Source organism: Corvus cornix, chromosome 14 (genome assembly GCF_000738735.6).
Source record: "Corvus cornix cornix isolate S_Up_H32 chromosome 14, ASM73873v5, whole genome shotgun sequence".
Lineage (NCBI taxonomy): Eukaryota > Metazoa > Chordata > Aves > Passeriformes > Corvidae > Corvus > Corvus cornix.
In genome coordinates, this window is record NC_046344.1 from 8159273 (window position 1) to 8173731 (window position 14459).

At 58.9% G+C, this 14459-nt stretch overlaps 2 protein-coding genes across 3 annotated transcripts in view; one reads left to right on the forward strand and one right to left on the reverse strand.

Annotated features, from left to right (window-relative positions):
• The window catches only part of TRAF7 (TNF receptor associated factor 7), a 29460-nt gene extending 20679 nt beyond the window's left edge, over positions 1 to 8781 (forward strand). For both annotated transcript variants that reach the window (XM_039560196.1, XM_010392278.3), the window contains exons 9-21: positions 277 to 411; positions 1463 to 1680; positions 1877 to 1950; positions 2429 to 2477; positions 2611 to 2738; positions 3752 to 3834; positions 4248 to 4287; positions 4705 to 4821; positions 5870 to 5992; positions 6718 to 6837; positions 7030 to 7161; positions 7361 to 7480; positions 8029 to 8781. In XM_039560196.1, coding sequence (XP_039416130.1) covers positions 277 to 411; positions 1463 to 1680; positions 1877 to 1950; positions 2429 to 2477; positions 2611 to 2738; positions 3752 to 3834; positions 4248 to 4287; positions 4705 to 4821; positions 5870 to 5992; positions 6718 to 6837; positions 7030 to 7161; positions 7361 to 7480; positions 8029 to 8043 — 1354 coding nt within the window. In that variant the 3' untranslated portion in view covers positions 8044 to 8781. The remainder of the gene's footprint in view (positions 1 to 276; positions 412 to 1462; positions 1681 to 1876; positions 1951 to 2428; positions 2478 to 2610; positions 2739 to 3751; positions 3835 to 4247; positions 4288 to 4704; positions 4822 to 5869; positions 5993 to 6717; positions 6838 to 7029; positions 7162 to 7360; positions 7481 to 8028) is intronic.
• Positions 8782 to 10150: 1369 nt separating this feature from the next.
• Positions 10151 to 14459, reverse strand: part of CASKIN1 (CASK interacting protein 1) — a 29036-nt gene continuing 24727 nt past the window's right edge. Inside the window, 9 exon segments of the mRNA XM_039560197.1 lie at positions 10151 to 10907; positions 11322 to 11715; positions 11819 to 13057; positions 13060 to 13087; positions 13089 to 13160; positions 13162 to 13251; positions 13253 to 13618; positions 13621 to 13940; positions 14011 to 14149. Of these exon segments, the coding sequence (XP_039416131.1) occupies positions 10811 to 10907; positions 11322 to 11715; positions 11819 to 13057; positions 13060 to 13087; positions 13089 to 13160; positions 13162 to 13251; positions 13253 to 13618; positions 13621 to 13940; positions 14011 to 14149 (2745 nt within the window). The 3' untranslated portion in view covers positions 10151 to 10810.

Here is a 14459-nt window from a genome sequence, read left to right on the forward strand (position 1 = left end):
TTTTCCCTGTCTATTCCCTGTTGTTGATGGCTGCCTGAAGGCTCAGCCCATCAGCTGCAGAAGTAGATGTGCCCTGTGAAGATGTGGCCTATTATTACTCTCAATTTTCTGGCCAAATGAGAATTTAAAGCTGGAATTGCAGTCTCAGAGCAGGAGGCTTTGGATCACCTGACAGCCTCACAGGGCTGGTTTGCTCCTCTCCCAACGATCTGTGTCGTTCCTATTAATTTTTGCTTTGTTGCTGACTTTCCCTGCCTTTGCTTCTCTCCGTGGCAGGGATCATGAGAGCAGCTGTGATTACAGGCCCGTGCGCTGCCCCAACAACCCCAGCTGCCCTCCCCTCCTCAAAATGAACCTGGAGGCTCACCTGAAAGAGTGTGAGCACATCAAGTGCCCCCACTCCAAATACGGGTAAGGATCTGATGCTTTTGCTGCAGCTTTGGGGTGGCCCCGAGGCCTCTGAGCAGCTCTCCCCAGTGCTGAGCAGCTCTCCCCAGGGATTGCGGGAGGCAGCCCCGGAGCCTCTGGGTTGGAACAGGCAGGTCATGGTGCCCAGTGAAGAGGAGGGTGAGGAAGATGAGTGCTCAGGCGGAAGAACAGCTGGAGGAGAGTCAGAGCACGATGAGAGGAGGATGAGTACAGGATGAGTACGAGAGTAATTTGAGCACCGTGGCAGTGTCTTGCCAACGAGTCCTTGTCCCAGGGCAAGGGAAGTGCTGATCTGCCTCAGAGGGTTCCCTGTCACCCGAGCCCCAGGGCAGGCCCTGCTTGGGTTTACTGTTGCAGGAAGAGGGTTCACCAAAAGTTCTTCCAGCGCTGGCACAGGGCAGTGGTGGAGTCCTCATCCCTGAGGAGTTTTAGTGCCGTGTAGATGTGGCACTTGGGGATGTGGGTTAGTGCTGGCCTTGGGGGAACAAGTGGACTCGGTGGTCTTAGAGGCCTTTTCCAACCTCAACAATTCTGTGATTCCATGATCCTAAGCCATGTCTTGGCAGAGGCAGAGCAAGGCAAGTCCTGGCAGAGCAGCCCTGCTGCAGGCCCAAGTCAGCATCTGCTGAGGTCAGCTGCAGTTTTTTCCACTGGTTTTTATGGCTCCTGGTGAAAACAGCAAACTGATACCACACTCTGTCTCCTGCCCAAGATCTGCTTTTCCTTGCAACTGCCCAGACAGACTGTCCAGTTTGGGGCCAATGCCCTGGCTGGAAGAATGGGAGCTGCTTGGCCTCTCTTGTCCTGCAGTTGGCCTGTCCCAGCAAGATCACAGAGTCATTAAAATTGGAAAGGACCTCCAAGATCATCAAGTCCAGCCTTTGAAGGATCATGAACCACAGTATCCCTGCTGCTGGCAGAAGGAGCAGGGCAGCTGGGGACCCACACAGGCCTTGAAGCTCCACTGAGGAGCCAGCTGAGCAAGGAATCTCTACGTGAGCCCCGCTCCAGCCAGCATCTGCCTTCCCTTCAGGTGCACGTTCATAGGAAACCAGGACACTTACGAGACCCACCTGGAGACATGCAAGTTTGAGGGTCTGAAGGAGTTCCTGCAGCAGACAGACGATCGCTTCCATGAGATGCAGGTGGCAATGGCCCAGAAGGACCAGGAGATCGCCTTCCTGCGCTCCATGCTGGGGAAACTCTCCGAGAAAATCGACCAGCTGGAGAAGAACCTGGAGCTGAAGTTTGGTGAGTCTGCACCAGAGGAGCTCTGTGGTCAGAGCTGTAGGACAGGGCAGCTCTTTGGGTGGTGCATTGCAGGGTTGCTTTCCCTGCTGATTGCAGCAGTGTGTTCTGAGTTGGGTGGCAGTGGGTGCCCTCTGCCTGTTCCCTGGGATGCCATCAGTGGCTCTGCAGTGACTGTGGGCCTGTCCCTCTCTTGCAGATGTGCTGGATGAGAACCAGAGCAAGCTGAGCGAGGACCTGATGGAATTCCGCAGGGACGCCTCCATGCTGAATGTGAGGGGGGGCCCTGGGATGGAGTTAGCTGGCTCTGCTCCTAACTAGGCTTCTCCTGCAGTGGGGGGAAGCTTTGGGGAGAGCCTTCTGCTCCAAAGGCTGGGCCTTTTACAGGGGCATTGTCCCCTCCTCCCTGCCTGCAGAAAGCAGGGAGATAAGCAGATCCAAGCAGAGTGAGGACAGTATGTTCTGAAAGGTATTTCTGGGCCTGTCTGAATACTGAAGAGTTTAGTGCTGGTCTGAGGTGCTGTCAGAGTCCTGTGGTCTCTGGAGGGAGGTGACAGAGGGATGGTGGCAGTCACAGAGTCATAGAGGAGAGACCTCTGGTCAGAGGATGAGTTGGCCACTGAGGAAGGACCCTCTGGGAGTCAAGAAGACAAGAAGGGTTGTAGCAGTGGAGGGGACAGTCCCAAAGCCATGCCCAGGGCAGGTTGGCCTGGATGGCTTCGCAGCTCACACAGCTTGTTATGTTTTTCAGGATGAGCTCTCCCACATCAATGCTCGGCTCAACATGGGCATCCTTGGATGTGAGTATCCCTGTGGTCCCCATTCCGTCGGGCTGGGTGTAGGGGATGCCCAGGGAGCCCTCCTGGGTGCTGTCACAGGTGTGCAGAGCAGCAGCACTGCTCTCCTTCCCTCATATGGCTCTCTTTTCTGCAGCCTATGATCCTCAGCAGATCTTCAAGTGCAAGGGGACCTTTGTGGGCCACCAGGGCCCCGTGTGGTGTTTGTGTGTGTACTCCATAGGAGACTTGCTCTTCAGTGGCTCCTCAGACAAAACCATTAAGGTAAGAGCTTCCCTCTTCCGTGCACCTTCTGCATTCGCACATGGAACAGAAGCTGAGCTCATTTGTGGGGTGGGGGGATGTTGCTTCCTAAAGTTTCCTCCAAAGAATCAAATGATTCTTTGTGATTATAGTTGGACAAAATTCTCTGCAAGGAAACATTATGTGACAGTGAAATTGAGAGACAAACAGAGATCTTTGCAAAGCCCTGATTAGAATCTCATTCCTGCAGCTGCTGGCTTTGCTTTATGTGGCGTTTAGGGTATTCAGGACTATTTCAGCTTCTGATTTTATGTTCCTCTGTTATAAAAAGTCATCTTAGAACAAAACATTTTTCCCTGATCCAATGTGTCCTTTCCCTATTTTATGGCATGTTTGTTTTTCTTTGTCCTGTTTTCAGTAACTCAAACTGACAGCACTGCCCCGGTGCAGCCTCAACAGCCCTTCCCAGTGTCACCGTGGTGGCTGCTGGCCAGGCTGGGGACCCTCATGGGCTGCCGTGACTAACCCTGCCAGGAGCAGAGCTTTGGTTTAGTTTCTAGCTTTAGTTTCCTTGGTTCTAGAGCCACATGGAAGAAAATGGATATTGCAATACTTTAGGCAAGGAGAGCAGATTTCTCCCCTGTCCTGGCTGCTCTGGGCACCACATTCCCATGTTCATCTTGAGAGAGCAGTGTGTGCTCAAGGAGAAAGCCATTGGCAGTGGCAGAGGAAGCTGTGCTGTGCCATTGGAGCCCTGGGATGGGGTGGGAAGTGCTAAAGCAGGAGCTGAGTGCTGCTCCTTTGTCTCAGTGTGTTGTGTTGGCCTGGGCTGAGGGAGGCAGAGCTGATTCCTGCTGCTGGCCTGTGTCTCATTAGCTTCAGCCTGACCCTCTGCAGTGCATTCCCTTTCCTAGCCAGGCCTCCCAGGCCTGGGGGCCCAGCAGGCAGTGCCCAAGTGACAGCCAGGCAGTTTCCTGCTCCGGGTGCTGACATCCTGCCCGGGGCTCCAGCTGCTGCCTTGTGTTTCCTGTTAGGTGTGGGATACCTGTACCACATACAAGTGCCAAAAGACCCTGGAGGGTCATGATGGAATTGTACTGGCTCTCTGCATCCAGGGGTGAGTGGGGAGGGACACCTGCCCCTGGGGAGAGTGGGGACAGCCCCTGGGGCTCCTGAGCATGCCCTCACAATTCCCATCCTCTGTCCTGCCTGTGCCTAGTTATGCATGAGAGGCTCATCTTGCCTCTTTACTCTGGAAAAATGGACAAAGAGCATGTCTCTCTGGTCTCCCCCATGTCCTGGTTTCCTCCCCTGGTCACCAGCGGGGTGCTTGGCTCCCTGCTCCAAGGGCCAGTCCAGCCTGGCCTCCCATGGGAGCTGGGCCTGCTCTGGGGTGGGTGTGTGCAGCCTTGGCCCAGCAAGGCCGTGGGGCTGCAGCTCCTGTCCCCCCCAGTGCCTGGGGACGAGCTGGGACCCTGCACATGGTGCTGTCCCTCGGTGACCCCGCTTTGTGTCCCGGTGTCATTGCAGGAACAAGCTGTACAGTGGCTCTGCTGACTGCACCATCATCGTGAGTACGGGGCGTCCATGCCTGCTCTGCAGCAGGGCCTGTGTCCCTCCTCTGCCAGTGCTGTGGGACTGATAACCCTCGTGGGCTCTATCCACTGCCTGCACTCCTGGCTTGGGTTTGGGGGTTTCCTGCGGGCTGGGTTTCCCACTCCCAGCTCCTGCCTGAGAGCAGGAGACTGGTGCTCTGAGCTGGGCAGGGCGGTTGATCCTGATCAGCCAGGACAGTGGCTCAGACGAGTGACCTGTGCTGCCTGTTGTGTCATTCCCTGCCTCCAGAGGCAGAGGAAGGGCCTCAGCACGAGGGGCCTGCCCTGCCCTCATGGGTGCTCTGCTTTGGTGGGTTTGACAGTGCTGGACTTGATCTTAGAAGGCTTTTCCCACCTAAACCATTCCATGATTCTGTGATTCCTCTTTGCAGGTCTGGGATATTCAAAACCTGCAGAAGGTGAACACGATCCGAGCACACGACAATCCTGTTTGCACTTTGGTCTCCTCACACAACATGCTCTTCAGTGGCTCCCTTAAAGCCATCAAGGTACAGCTCAGGGGCTCCTCTGGGGCTGGTTGGGCACCAGGAGTACAAACTCTCAGGCAGAAGTGTCCAAAGAGGAAGAAAGTGGCATTTTGACCTGTGGGTGACCTTGTTGCTAAGCTCTCCTGAGCCACAGAGCAGCCAGCACTGCAGAGGTTTAGCCCATGCTCTCTGCTCAAGGCAAAGCTGTTCTCTGGCTGCAAAAACGCTGTATTTCTTCCAACTCTGTAAACCTGAGGCTGCAGCTGGAGCATCCTGGCAGTTCCTGAGCGTGTGTGTCCTCAGACCCCCAACAGACCTGCCCAGACCATTGGGAATTGTGCCTGGGCTCCAGAACGGGCTGGAGATTCAGGCTGCCTGTTTTGCAACCGCCTCCAAAGGATCTTGAGTCTGCGTTCCCTACCTAAAACATGCAGAAATCAGGGAACAGCTTTTCAGGCTGCCCTTTAAAGCCTTGGCTGGATTCCCGTGGTTCTGCTTCCAGCTCCTGGTGAGACAGCTTATGGGCCTGTCCATCTGTAAGAGGACTGTGCTCTTTTCTTTATTTGGGGCCTGCAGTGGTTCAGCTCTGGATAGGGCTCAGGGCTGGAGCAGCCACACAGCACAAGGAGAATTTGGGGCCTTTTGAGTTTGTCATCCCTGGCCACTTCCTGCCAATGAGCCAAGCAGGCTCAGAGTGGGGGGAGTGAGATCTGCCAGTCCCTGCGTGCCAGGGGTGGGAGAGGAGCTTTGTGGGAGTGGAAGTGCAGGGCAGTTTCTTGCAGCTGTGGTTTAGGTTTTGCAGCCTGTGGCTCTGCTCGGGAAGGGTCTCTGCCAGCAATAATGCAGGCTCCAGGCTGGCTCCCTCAGAGAATGTGCCTACTCAGCAGTTCACTGGGTTTTGTCGGCAAGTCAGTGGGATCAGACAATTCCCATCAGGCAGGAGAGCTGGCACAAGGATCCCCACAGGAGCTGTGAGGGCCTCGGGCAGGGGTGGGCACTGCTGTCCATGTCCTCCCCAGCCCCAGTGAGATTCCTCTCCATGTGTGTGGTTTGTCCCTGCTTTCCACAGGTGTGGGATATTGTGGGTACTGAGCTCAAGCTGAAGAAGGAGCTGACAGGTCTCAACCACTGGGTGCGAGCACTGGTGGCTTCCCAGAACTATCTCTACAGTGGATCTTACCAGACCATCAAGGTGGGACCCTGGCACTGGTGACACCCTGAGCCACCTCTCCCTGTGCCTCTCTGTGCTCTGCATTGGGGCAGCAGAACCAGAGGCAGCTGCTGGGGTGTGAGAGCACTGCTGACACGTGGGATTTTCCTGTGCTGAATCCATCTCTGCAGGCTGGGCCTTGGGAGCTGCTGGGGAGGCTCACTGGGATAAAGTGGGGCCTCAGCCATGGCGCCTCGTGGCTGCCGCAGCCTTATCTGCGCTGACACTCCTGCTGATAACGGGGGAAGGTCACTGTCTGGCTGCAGAGTTACCATAAATCCGTGTGAGGGTTCCCAGTGCCCTCCCTCCTCTGTGCTGGCTCAGGTTTTGATGAATAGTTCACCTCTCAGCATCTGGTGGAAAATTGAAAGTTGCCCTTCTTAGTGTTAATGAATCCCTGTTAATTTGCTTGCATCGAGTTTTAGTGCTATCAAGGACTGGGCTGTGTGTGTACATGTGTGTGCAGTCACACACAAAGGGTGTGAAGTCTTCACAACCTTTCCAGCCTGGATATTCAAAGTTGGGCAGCTAAATAACACAGCAGGGATTTGCTCATCAGTGCTGAACATTCCCAGCTGGATAGATTTGTCCCTAAAGGTGTGATCTGGGCACACAGGGAGCCAGGCTGACTCTGTGTGTGGTAGAACGACTGGAAGGGATCTCCCCTCTGGAAAAGGGTCTCATCCTGCCTTTGCTCCGTCTCTCAGATCTGGGACATCCGGAACCTGGAGTGTGTGCATGTGCTGCAGACATCAGGAGGCAGCGTGTACTCCATCGCCGTGACCAACCACCACATCGTGTGCGGCACCTACGAGAACCTCATCCATGTAAGGCTCGGCTGAGATGGGCAGCTTGGCTTGGGAATGGGGGAGAGGGGTGTAGGGATGGGCACCTGGCTCTGCCTGTGCCCTCGGGCACAGCACCCACCTGGAGGAGTGCATGCAGGCGGAAACACCTCTCAGAGGGGAGCTCGGTGGCGTCAGCCCAGTGCAATCCCCAAGCCCAGCTCTGTCCCACAGGTCTGGGATATCGAGACTAAGGAGCAGGTCCGCACGCTGACCGGGCACGTGGGGACAGTCTACGCCCTCGCCGTCATCTCCACACCCGATCAAACCAAAGTCTTCAGCGCGTCCTACGACCGCTCGCTCAGGGTACGTGTGCGGGGCTGGGCGGCCGCACCCAGAGCCTGGGACAGCCCGGGGAGCCTCGAGGGAAGGGCGGGCGGGGATGCCCAGCCCTCCGTGTCACGGGGCCTCTGTGTGTCACCTCTGTCACCTGTGACACACAGCATCCCTGTCCCTCCCAGTGCTCTGGGCTGTGCTCGGCTCACGCTTCCCCATGTCCCTGCAGGTGTGGAGCATGGATAACATGATCTGCACCCAGACACTGCTGCGCCACCAGGGCAGTGTCACCGCCCTCGCCGTGTCCCGTGGCCGCCTCTTCTCCGGTGCCGTGGACAGCACTGTAAAGGTGGGTTTCCTCAGGCTGCTCCTGAATGGTTTGGGCTCATCCAGTGCTGGAATTAGGACATGAAATGAGTTAGGAGCTGTCTTTGAAGTGACAGAAGGGTGAAGCCAGGTGAGGGTTGAGCTCTGCTCCCAGGGAACAAGTGACAGGACAAGAGGACGTAACCTCAAGGTGTGCCAGCGGAGGTTTAGGTTGGACATGAAGAATGTCTTCATGGAAAAGGGTTGCTAAAGAAGGGGCTGTCCAGGGAGGTGGTGGGGTCCCCATCACTGGAGGTGTCCAGGAAATGACTGGACATGGCACTCAGTGCTGGGCTGGGTGACAAGGTGGGGATCAGACACAGGTTGGATTCGATGATCTTGGAGGTCATTTCCAACCTTAATGATTCTGGGATTCTATGAAACAAGGGGATAGTTCTCCATGGGTGGGAGTTTTCCCTCCTGACAGTGTTGTGGATGCTGGCAGCCCAAAGGGAAGCTCCATGGGGGATGAGGAGAAGCCCACAGGGCTGCTCAGGAGTCACTGCCCGTGGTGCCGTTGTCTGTCCACAGGTCTGGACGTGCTAATGAGAGCGTCACACGAGTCCTGCACACTGAAAGACCAAAAACTCTCCCCTCCATCGGCCTGTGGGTGACCACACCACTGAAACGACTGCTGCAGCTCCTCCTGCACCGACCACTGCCTGCTGCTGCTGCCCCTTGGCTGGCTCCCCCCGGGACCCCAGCTGGCGGCTCTCCGGACGGCTCTGCCCCACGGACACTCCAGGTGTTCCCTCAGATCTGCCCAGATGATTGGAAAAGAAGAAGTTGTTCCAATGCCAGTGCCCTTCTCTGCCTGTGTCCCCCCAGCTGGGGACACCCCCAGGCTGCGGCTGGGGCGACACTGAGCCTCGGGGCTTGGGGCCAGACACGTGCCCTTGGCCAGCGCCAGGACCAGATGGATCCGCGTGTCCCAGCGGTGACACCAGGAGGCTGGGCCTCTGTCTGTGGCAGGACTGAGCTTTAGGCCAAACCCTGGGTGGGCACCCGACCCCTTTCTGTCTCTAGTATTTAATTTTACTGCCAAGGCGCCGGGCTGATCCATCCGGGAAGAGGTGTTTCCTTGAGTAGCCAGGTACGATTTTTATGCCACAGCTAGTTCTCAAATCAAGTTTCACAAGCCCATTGTTCACCACCCTGTAATAATGGTCTCCACATTAAAGACAAAAAGCCTCCGTTGCATTTTTACTCACATTTTCTACTGTTTTTAAGATTGTAATATAGATTTGATTATTTCTTCATTGACAATAAAAGCAGAAAGAGTTGTTCCTGCCCAGTGTGAGTTATTGCAGGGAGCCAGCAGCCAGCACTGGCTTCTTGGGGTAAAAATTGGGGTGTAGGGCCCAGACACCTCAACTGGGACAGGTCCCAGCCAGGCCCCAGCACCCCACAGAGGCACCCAGGGGTGCCCTTGGACCGAGCGGCACAAACACCCGGCACAACACCGAACACCCGGCACACCACGAGGACTCAGGAGGGCTCGGGGACACAAACAGTGGTGGCAGCCCGGCAGGGGTTTTATTTTTTTTATTTTTGTTTAAATATTTGTTGCCAGACTTGGTATAGGAGCAAACGTCTTCACAGCACCACGAGCCATCTACAATTCAGAATAGGAAGAATAAAGACGAGTAGAGGTGAAATCTAAGCACAGAAGAGCAGGGAGCAGCACCAAGATGCAGAGCTGGACAGATGGGATACGATACAGAGTCCATAACTTAATCATAAAAAATATATATATGTATATATCCATCATGTAGAACTTTATGGATTTTTTTTTTTTTAGATACATATTTTTTTTTCTTTTCAACAGATATTTTCAGGCGGGTGATTTATTTATTTTTTTTTAATTATTTTTAAAGTCTTTTTTTGTGTTTTGTTGGTTTTTTTTTTTTTTAAAGAAATTTCAAAGTTGTGCCAAACACATCTGGATCAGCGACCACAACAGAAGAGACAGGGGAAAGAGGGCAGGGAGGGAGAGGGAAGGAGGGAGAGACCACTCTACGTCTCAAGAAAAGAAAGGAACAGCAACACTTTTGTTTGGAAACCACAAGCAAAAAATGCATTCATCAGGACTCAAGCGACTGAACCAGACTCCAACTCCAGTTTATACAGGAATATACAGCGGTGCATCCCGCAGGACACACGCGAGCACACGCACCCCGCGTGCACACCCACGCACACCCACACACACCCAGAGACCGACAACAAAAGCAATAAAAAGAAACAAAACCAAACCCTGAAGACACTCCAAAAGAAATGAAACACCTCCAGTGTAAGAATTAACAAAACCTCCATAAAACAAGGCACATCCTTTGAGTTCGTAACGGTGGAAAAAGAAAGACGCGACACTGAATCCCAATGGAAAACCTGACCAGAACCGCTCGCACGTACCTTCCACCCAGAGAAAAGGTAAATATTGTGCTACTCTTAGAATGAGTTTGCCACAAGACACACAGCTTAGTATAATCTAATAGTTTTTCTCAAGCTAAAATCCAGTTTTCTCTTGATTTCTTTTAAACTGCTTTATATATAATTGCTAATATTTTTAAATCTTTTAAATATATATTTGTTAAAGTTTATTTCTTTTTATTATTTTGGGGTTGGGGGAAATCTCCTTTATATCTTTTTTTATTTATTTTTTTCCCCTCCAATAAATTAATACTTTTTTTTATAGCTTATCACCGTCCTGTCCCTGGACAGGGAGGGGCCAGGCAGGGGCACGTCCTGCTGCCCCTGGGGCCACCGCCAGCCTTGCCCGCCCCCGCCAACGCCGACCGAGAAAGAAAACAAGGTTTAAAAATCAAAATTAAAAACGGAGCAAAGAAACCCAAGTGCATTTGCCCGCCCGGCCCCGCCACCAGCAAACGCCATCGGTGACACACGGCTGGCAGAGCCACCGCGCCGGGCAGGGCTTGTGCTACATTCGGGTCGCGGTGACCCACGGCGCCGGGGCTGGCAGGGCGCAGGCGGCCACCGGACAGGTGAGTCGGGAGCCCCCCGGAGCCCCAGCAGCGGTTCGGTCCGGAGCGTGTTGCTTTGTTTCTTCTGTTGGGTTTTATTTCTGTGGTTTTTGCTTTTTTGCTTCTGCAAAAGGGAGTCCTGCCGGAGCCGGCGCCGAGTCCGTGAGCACAATCCTGAGGTATCTTCTTCTTTGTGCAAACCCCGAGGGACGGGATGTCTGGGAGGGGACGGCTGTACAAAGGGGACGGGGGAGGGCGGCGGGGCCGGGGGGGTCGTGGATTGTTGTGCCCTTGTGCCCACGTAAGCCCTGAGGTTCGCGGGGCTCTGGCGCCCCTCACTCCAGCATGGCATCCAGCTGGTCCGCCAGGTCGTCGAACATGCTGCCGATGTCGTCCAGGATGCTCACGGTGCTCTTTGACTCCACGGCTGAGCTGGGGAGCGACAGAGATGGGTCAGGGCAGTGCACAGGACAGGGACACGGCACAGCCCCCTCCACCCCACGGCACGGCCCACCTGCCCCTTTGCGCTGCAGTGCCCAGCACTGTGTCCCCAGTGCCATGGCACAGTGTTCTGGCTCCATGTCCACAGTGTCCCCTCTCCAAGACAGGCCCCAGTGCACCCACATGCCTAGGTTCCCCTGCCCATGCTGCTCCAGCAAGATGTCCTTCAGTGTCACCTCCCCAGTGCGGTTCCAGCCAGGGTCCCCTGATGCTTCACCAGTATCCCCCAGCATCACCCCACTCCCACCGTGATGTCACAAGCCTGACCCCTGTGCATGGTCCTTATGGCACCGAGTGGCCTCACACCCTCCCCGGGGACCACCACCCACCCCTGCATCCCCTTACTCTGCCGCCTGACTGTCCTCCTGCTTGATCTTCTCCTCCACAGCCTGCAGCGCGGCGGCCAGGGACGCGCTCGTCTCCTCCAGCTTCTGCTGCGCCAGCTCGGGGCCGGCACTGTCGACGGACGGGCTGGCGATGGTGGAGCGCGGCGGCTTCACCGGCACCTGCTGGGGCTGCGCGCCGGGCGACAGGGGCTTGGCGGGGCTGGAGCAGAGCGAGGGCGGGGTGCTGGAGGGCTTGGCCGCGGGGCTCAGCTGCCGGGCGGGCGACGGGGCCGGCGTGGAGCTGGCGCTCACCGACTGGATGGCGGCGTGGGGCTTGGGGGGCTTGGGCGCCGTGGGGGGCGGCGTGGGCTTGGGGGACACCGGGGGCGGCGTGCCATGGACCCGCTTCACCTCTGCGGAGAGAAGGGAGAGGGGCAGGAGGGCGGCGGGGCCGGCTGGGGCCCCCGGCGTCCGCTCCGGGGAGCGCCCGTCCCAGGGGCCTGGCGGGGCACCTACCTGGGCTGCCGGGGCTTGGGATGGGCACCTTTTTGGGGACGGGCACCGGCGGCCCAGGCACCTTCTGAGGCGGCTGCGTCAGCACAGGCTTGGGGGACACCGGCGGCTTGAAGGGCTTCTTGGGCTCGGCGGGCGGCGGGACGAACTCGGGGCCGTCGGGGCGGACGGCGGGCGGCGGGGTGGGCGGCGGCTCAGCCCCGCTCAGCTCCGAGGCCGGCCGCCGCTTCACGGTGCCGGTGCCGTTCTGGTACACGGCGAGCGTGGCCGGCTCCAGCGCCGGCTCCTTGTCCTTGGCTTTGGGCCGGCGCTTGACGGTGTCGGACTCGGTGAGGACGAAGCGGACGCCGTCCTGCTGGCTCTGCCTGGCCCGGATCCGCCGCTTGAGCGTGGCGCTGGCCTCCACCTTGGCCAGGTCCCCGTGGCGGTGGGCCGGGGACAGCCCCTCGCCCGTCTCGCCCCGGGCCGGCCCCAGGGGCCGCGGCCGCTGCTTGATGGTAAGGGTGCCGTCCTCGGCGAAGGGAATGCCGTCGGGGGAGCCGCCCCGTTCCACCCGCAGCCGCTCGCCGGAGCCGTCGGCGGCCGCCTCCGACCGCACGCTGTCGGCGCGCTCGCGGCGGGCGGCTGCCACCAGCCCGGTGACGGGGCCGCTGATGGTCCGGCGCCGGTTCACCACCTCCCCGTCCAGCCCGATGGCCTCTTTATGCTTGACGGTGGCCAGGACGGTGGCCACGCGGGCGCGGTCGGGGCTGCCCGGGGGCGGGCCCGGCTGTAGGTAGTAGCCCTCGGGCGCCTTGGCCGGCGCCGGCCCCGGCCCGGCTGCCACGTGTGGTTTCTGCAGCGCCAGCCCGCGGGCCCCGCCGCCGATGGAGGACATCTCCAGCATGGCCGCGATGCTGCGCACGCTGCCGGCGCTGCCCGTGTCCACGCTGCCGCCCAGGTCGCTCGCCCGCCGCTGCTCCCGGCGGCTCTCGGCCTCGGCGCTCGGGGCTCCGACGGCCGCCTCGCCCTCACCCTCCTTGGGAAAGTCCTCGGCCATGCCGGCGCTCGAGATGGCGGAGCTGGAGCGCTTGGGAGGGGGCGGCGGGGGCCCCTTCTTCTTGGGGCGGACAGCGAAGGACTGGCTGCGGTTGACGTTCTTGTCGCCGCCGGCGGGTGCCCGCACCGAGTGGCTGCGGCCCACGCGGCGCTGGACGGTGGCGTAGGGCCCCGCGTCCGGCACCAGCAGCTCGTCCCGCTCTGCTCGCTGTCGGAGGCGGCGTAGCGGTTCAGGGCTGTGCGCCCGCTTCTTTGGCCTGCCCGGCTCCTCCTCGCCCTCGCCGGCCGGCGGCAGGCACAGCACGGGGCACCGAGACGGGCAGGACGGGCACCCCCGGCGGCCCCGCCTCGCCCTCGGCGGGCTGCGGCAAGACGTAGGCGAAGCCTCGGTGCGTGGGGCGACTGGGGCAGGGAGCGGGGCGATGCCGGGCGCTCGCCGGGAGGCAGCAGCTGCGGGGTGGGCTTCACCTTGGCGGTGGCGTGAGGGGCCGCCGGGCCTTGTGGGGATGAGGGTCGTGCCTTGCCGGGGGTCTGCGGCGGCGTCAGCTGCCCGGCGGAGGCTGGGAAGGGCTGCCGGGGTTTGCCGGGCACTGGAGGCACGCTGGCGCGCTTCACGGGGTGGCCGTGCCGGGGCGGGCGGCTCTCCTTGGGCGGCGCAGCGGGGCTCTCCCCGGCCCCCTCCGCCAGGTACTCCTGGCTCTTGGAGATGGCGGCGGCGGGAGGGCCCCGCGGGCCGTCCCCCAGCAGCTCCTGCGAGCTGCTCATCAGTCCGGGCGCGGTCCGCCCAGCCCCGGCGGCGAGCGGTAACCAGGGGCCGCGGGGTTCGTTGCCTTTTCAGGGGGTTCCTCGGGGGCTTCGCCCGTCATGGCCACCTGCAGCTCGCTGCTGAGCTCGCTGTCCTGGAAGGTGCTCATCTTGGGTGACTGGCATTCGGGCGGCTCCGGTGGGGGGGACTCGATGGCCAGCACCTCTGGGCACCGGCCCCCGATTGCCTTTCTCTTCAGCGTGCCCGGCTCATACTTGCCCAGCTCAGCGCGCTGCAGCTCTGCCAGTTTCTTCACCGCCAGCATCAGCTTCTTCTGGTGGCCTGGGGGCGGCACATGCCATCAGTGTCACTGCCAAGGCCACTGCAGCCAGTGCCGCGCGCGGGGCCTTACCCAGCTTGGTGATGCCGATCTCCTGCAGGTCCTCCCAGGTGATGTCGGTGATGAAGTCGATGTTCTCGTAGCCATTCTCCACCAGCACCTTGTAGTACTGGGACAGGCCGATCATGGAGAGCCACAGTGCCAGGTTGGCCTGGGGTGGGGTGTGGGGCATGGCTCAGCACCGGCTGGCAGCAGCGGTCTGGCCCCGGCACCCCAGGCACCACAGCACCCATGGCACAAAGGAGATCCCATCTTGCTGGGCGATCACAGCCCCAGGAGACTCCCCTTGTCCCTGTGCTGTCCCTGTGCTTCACAAGCATCCTGGGCCATTCCCAGCCCTATTCCCATGGGAAGCCTCTCACTGTGCCCAGACATTGGGGCAGGAGGGGTGTCGGGGGACACGGTGTCACATCCACAGGATGACAGCTGACACCAGCCTGATGGTCCCTGGGGAGGTGTCA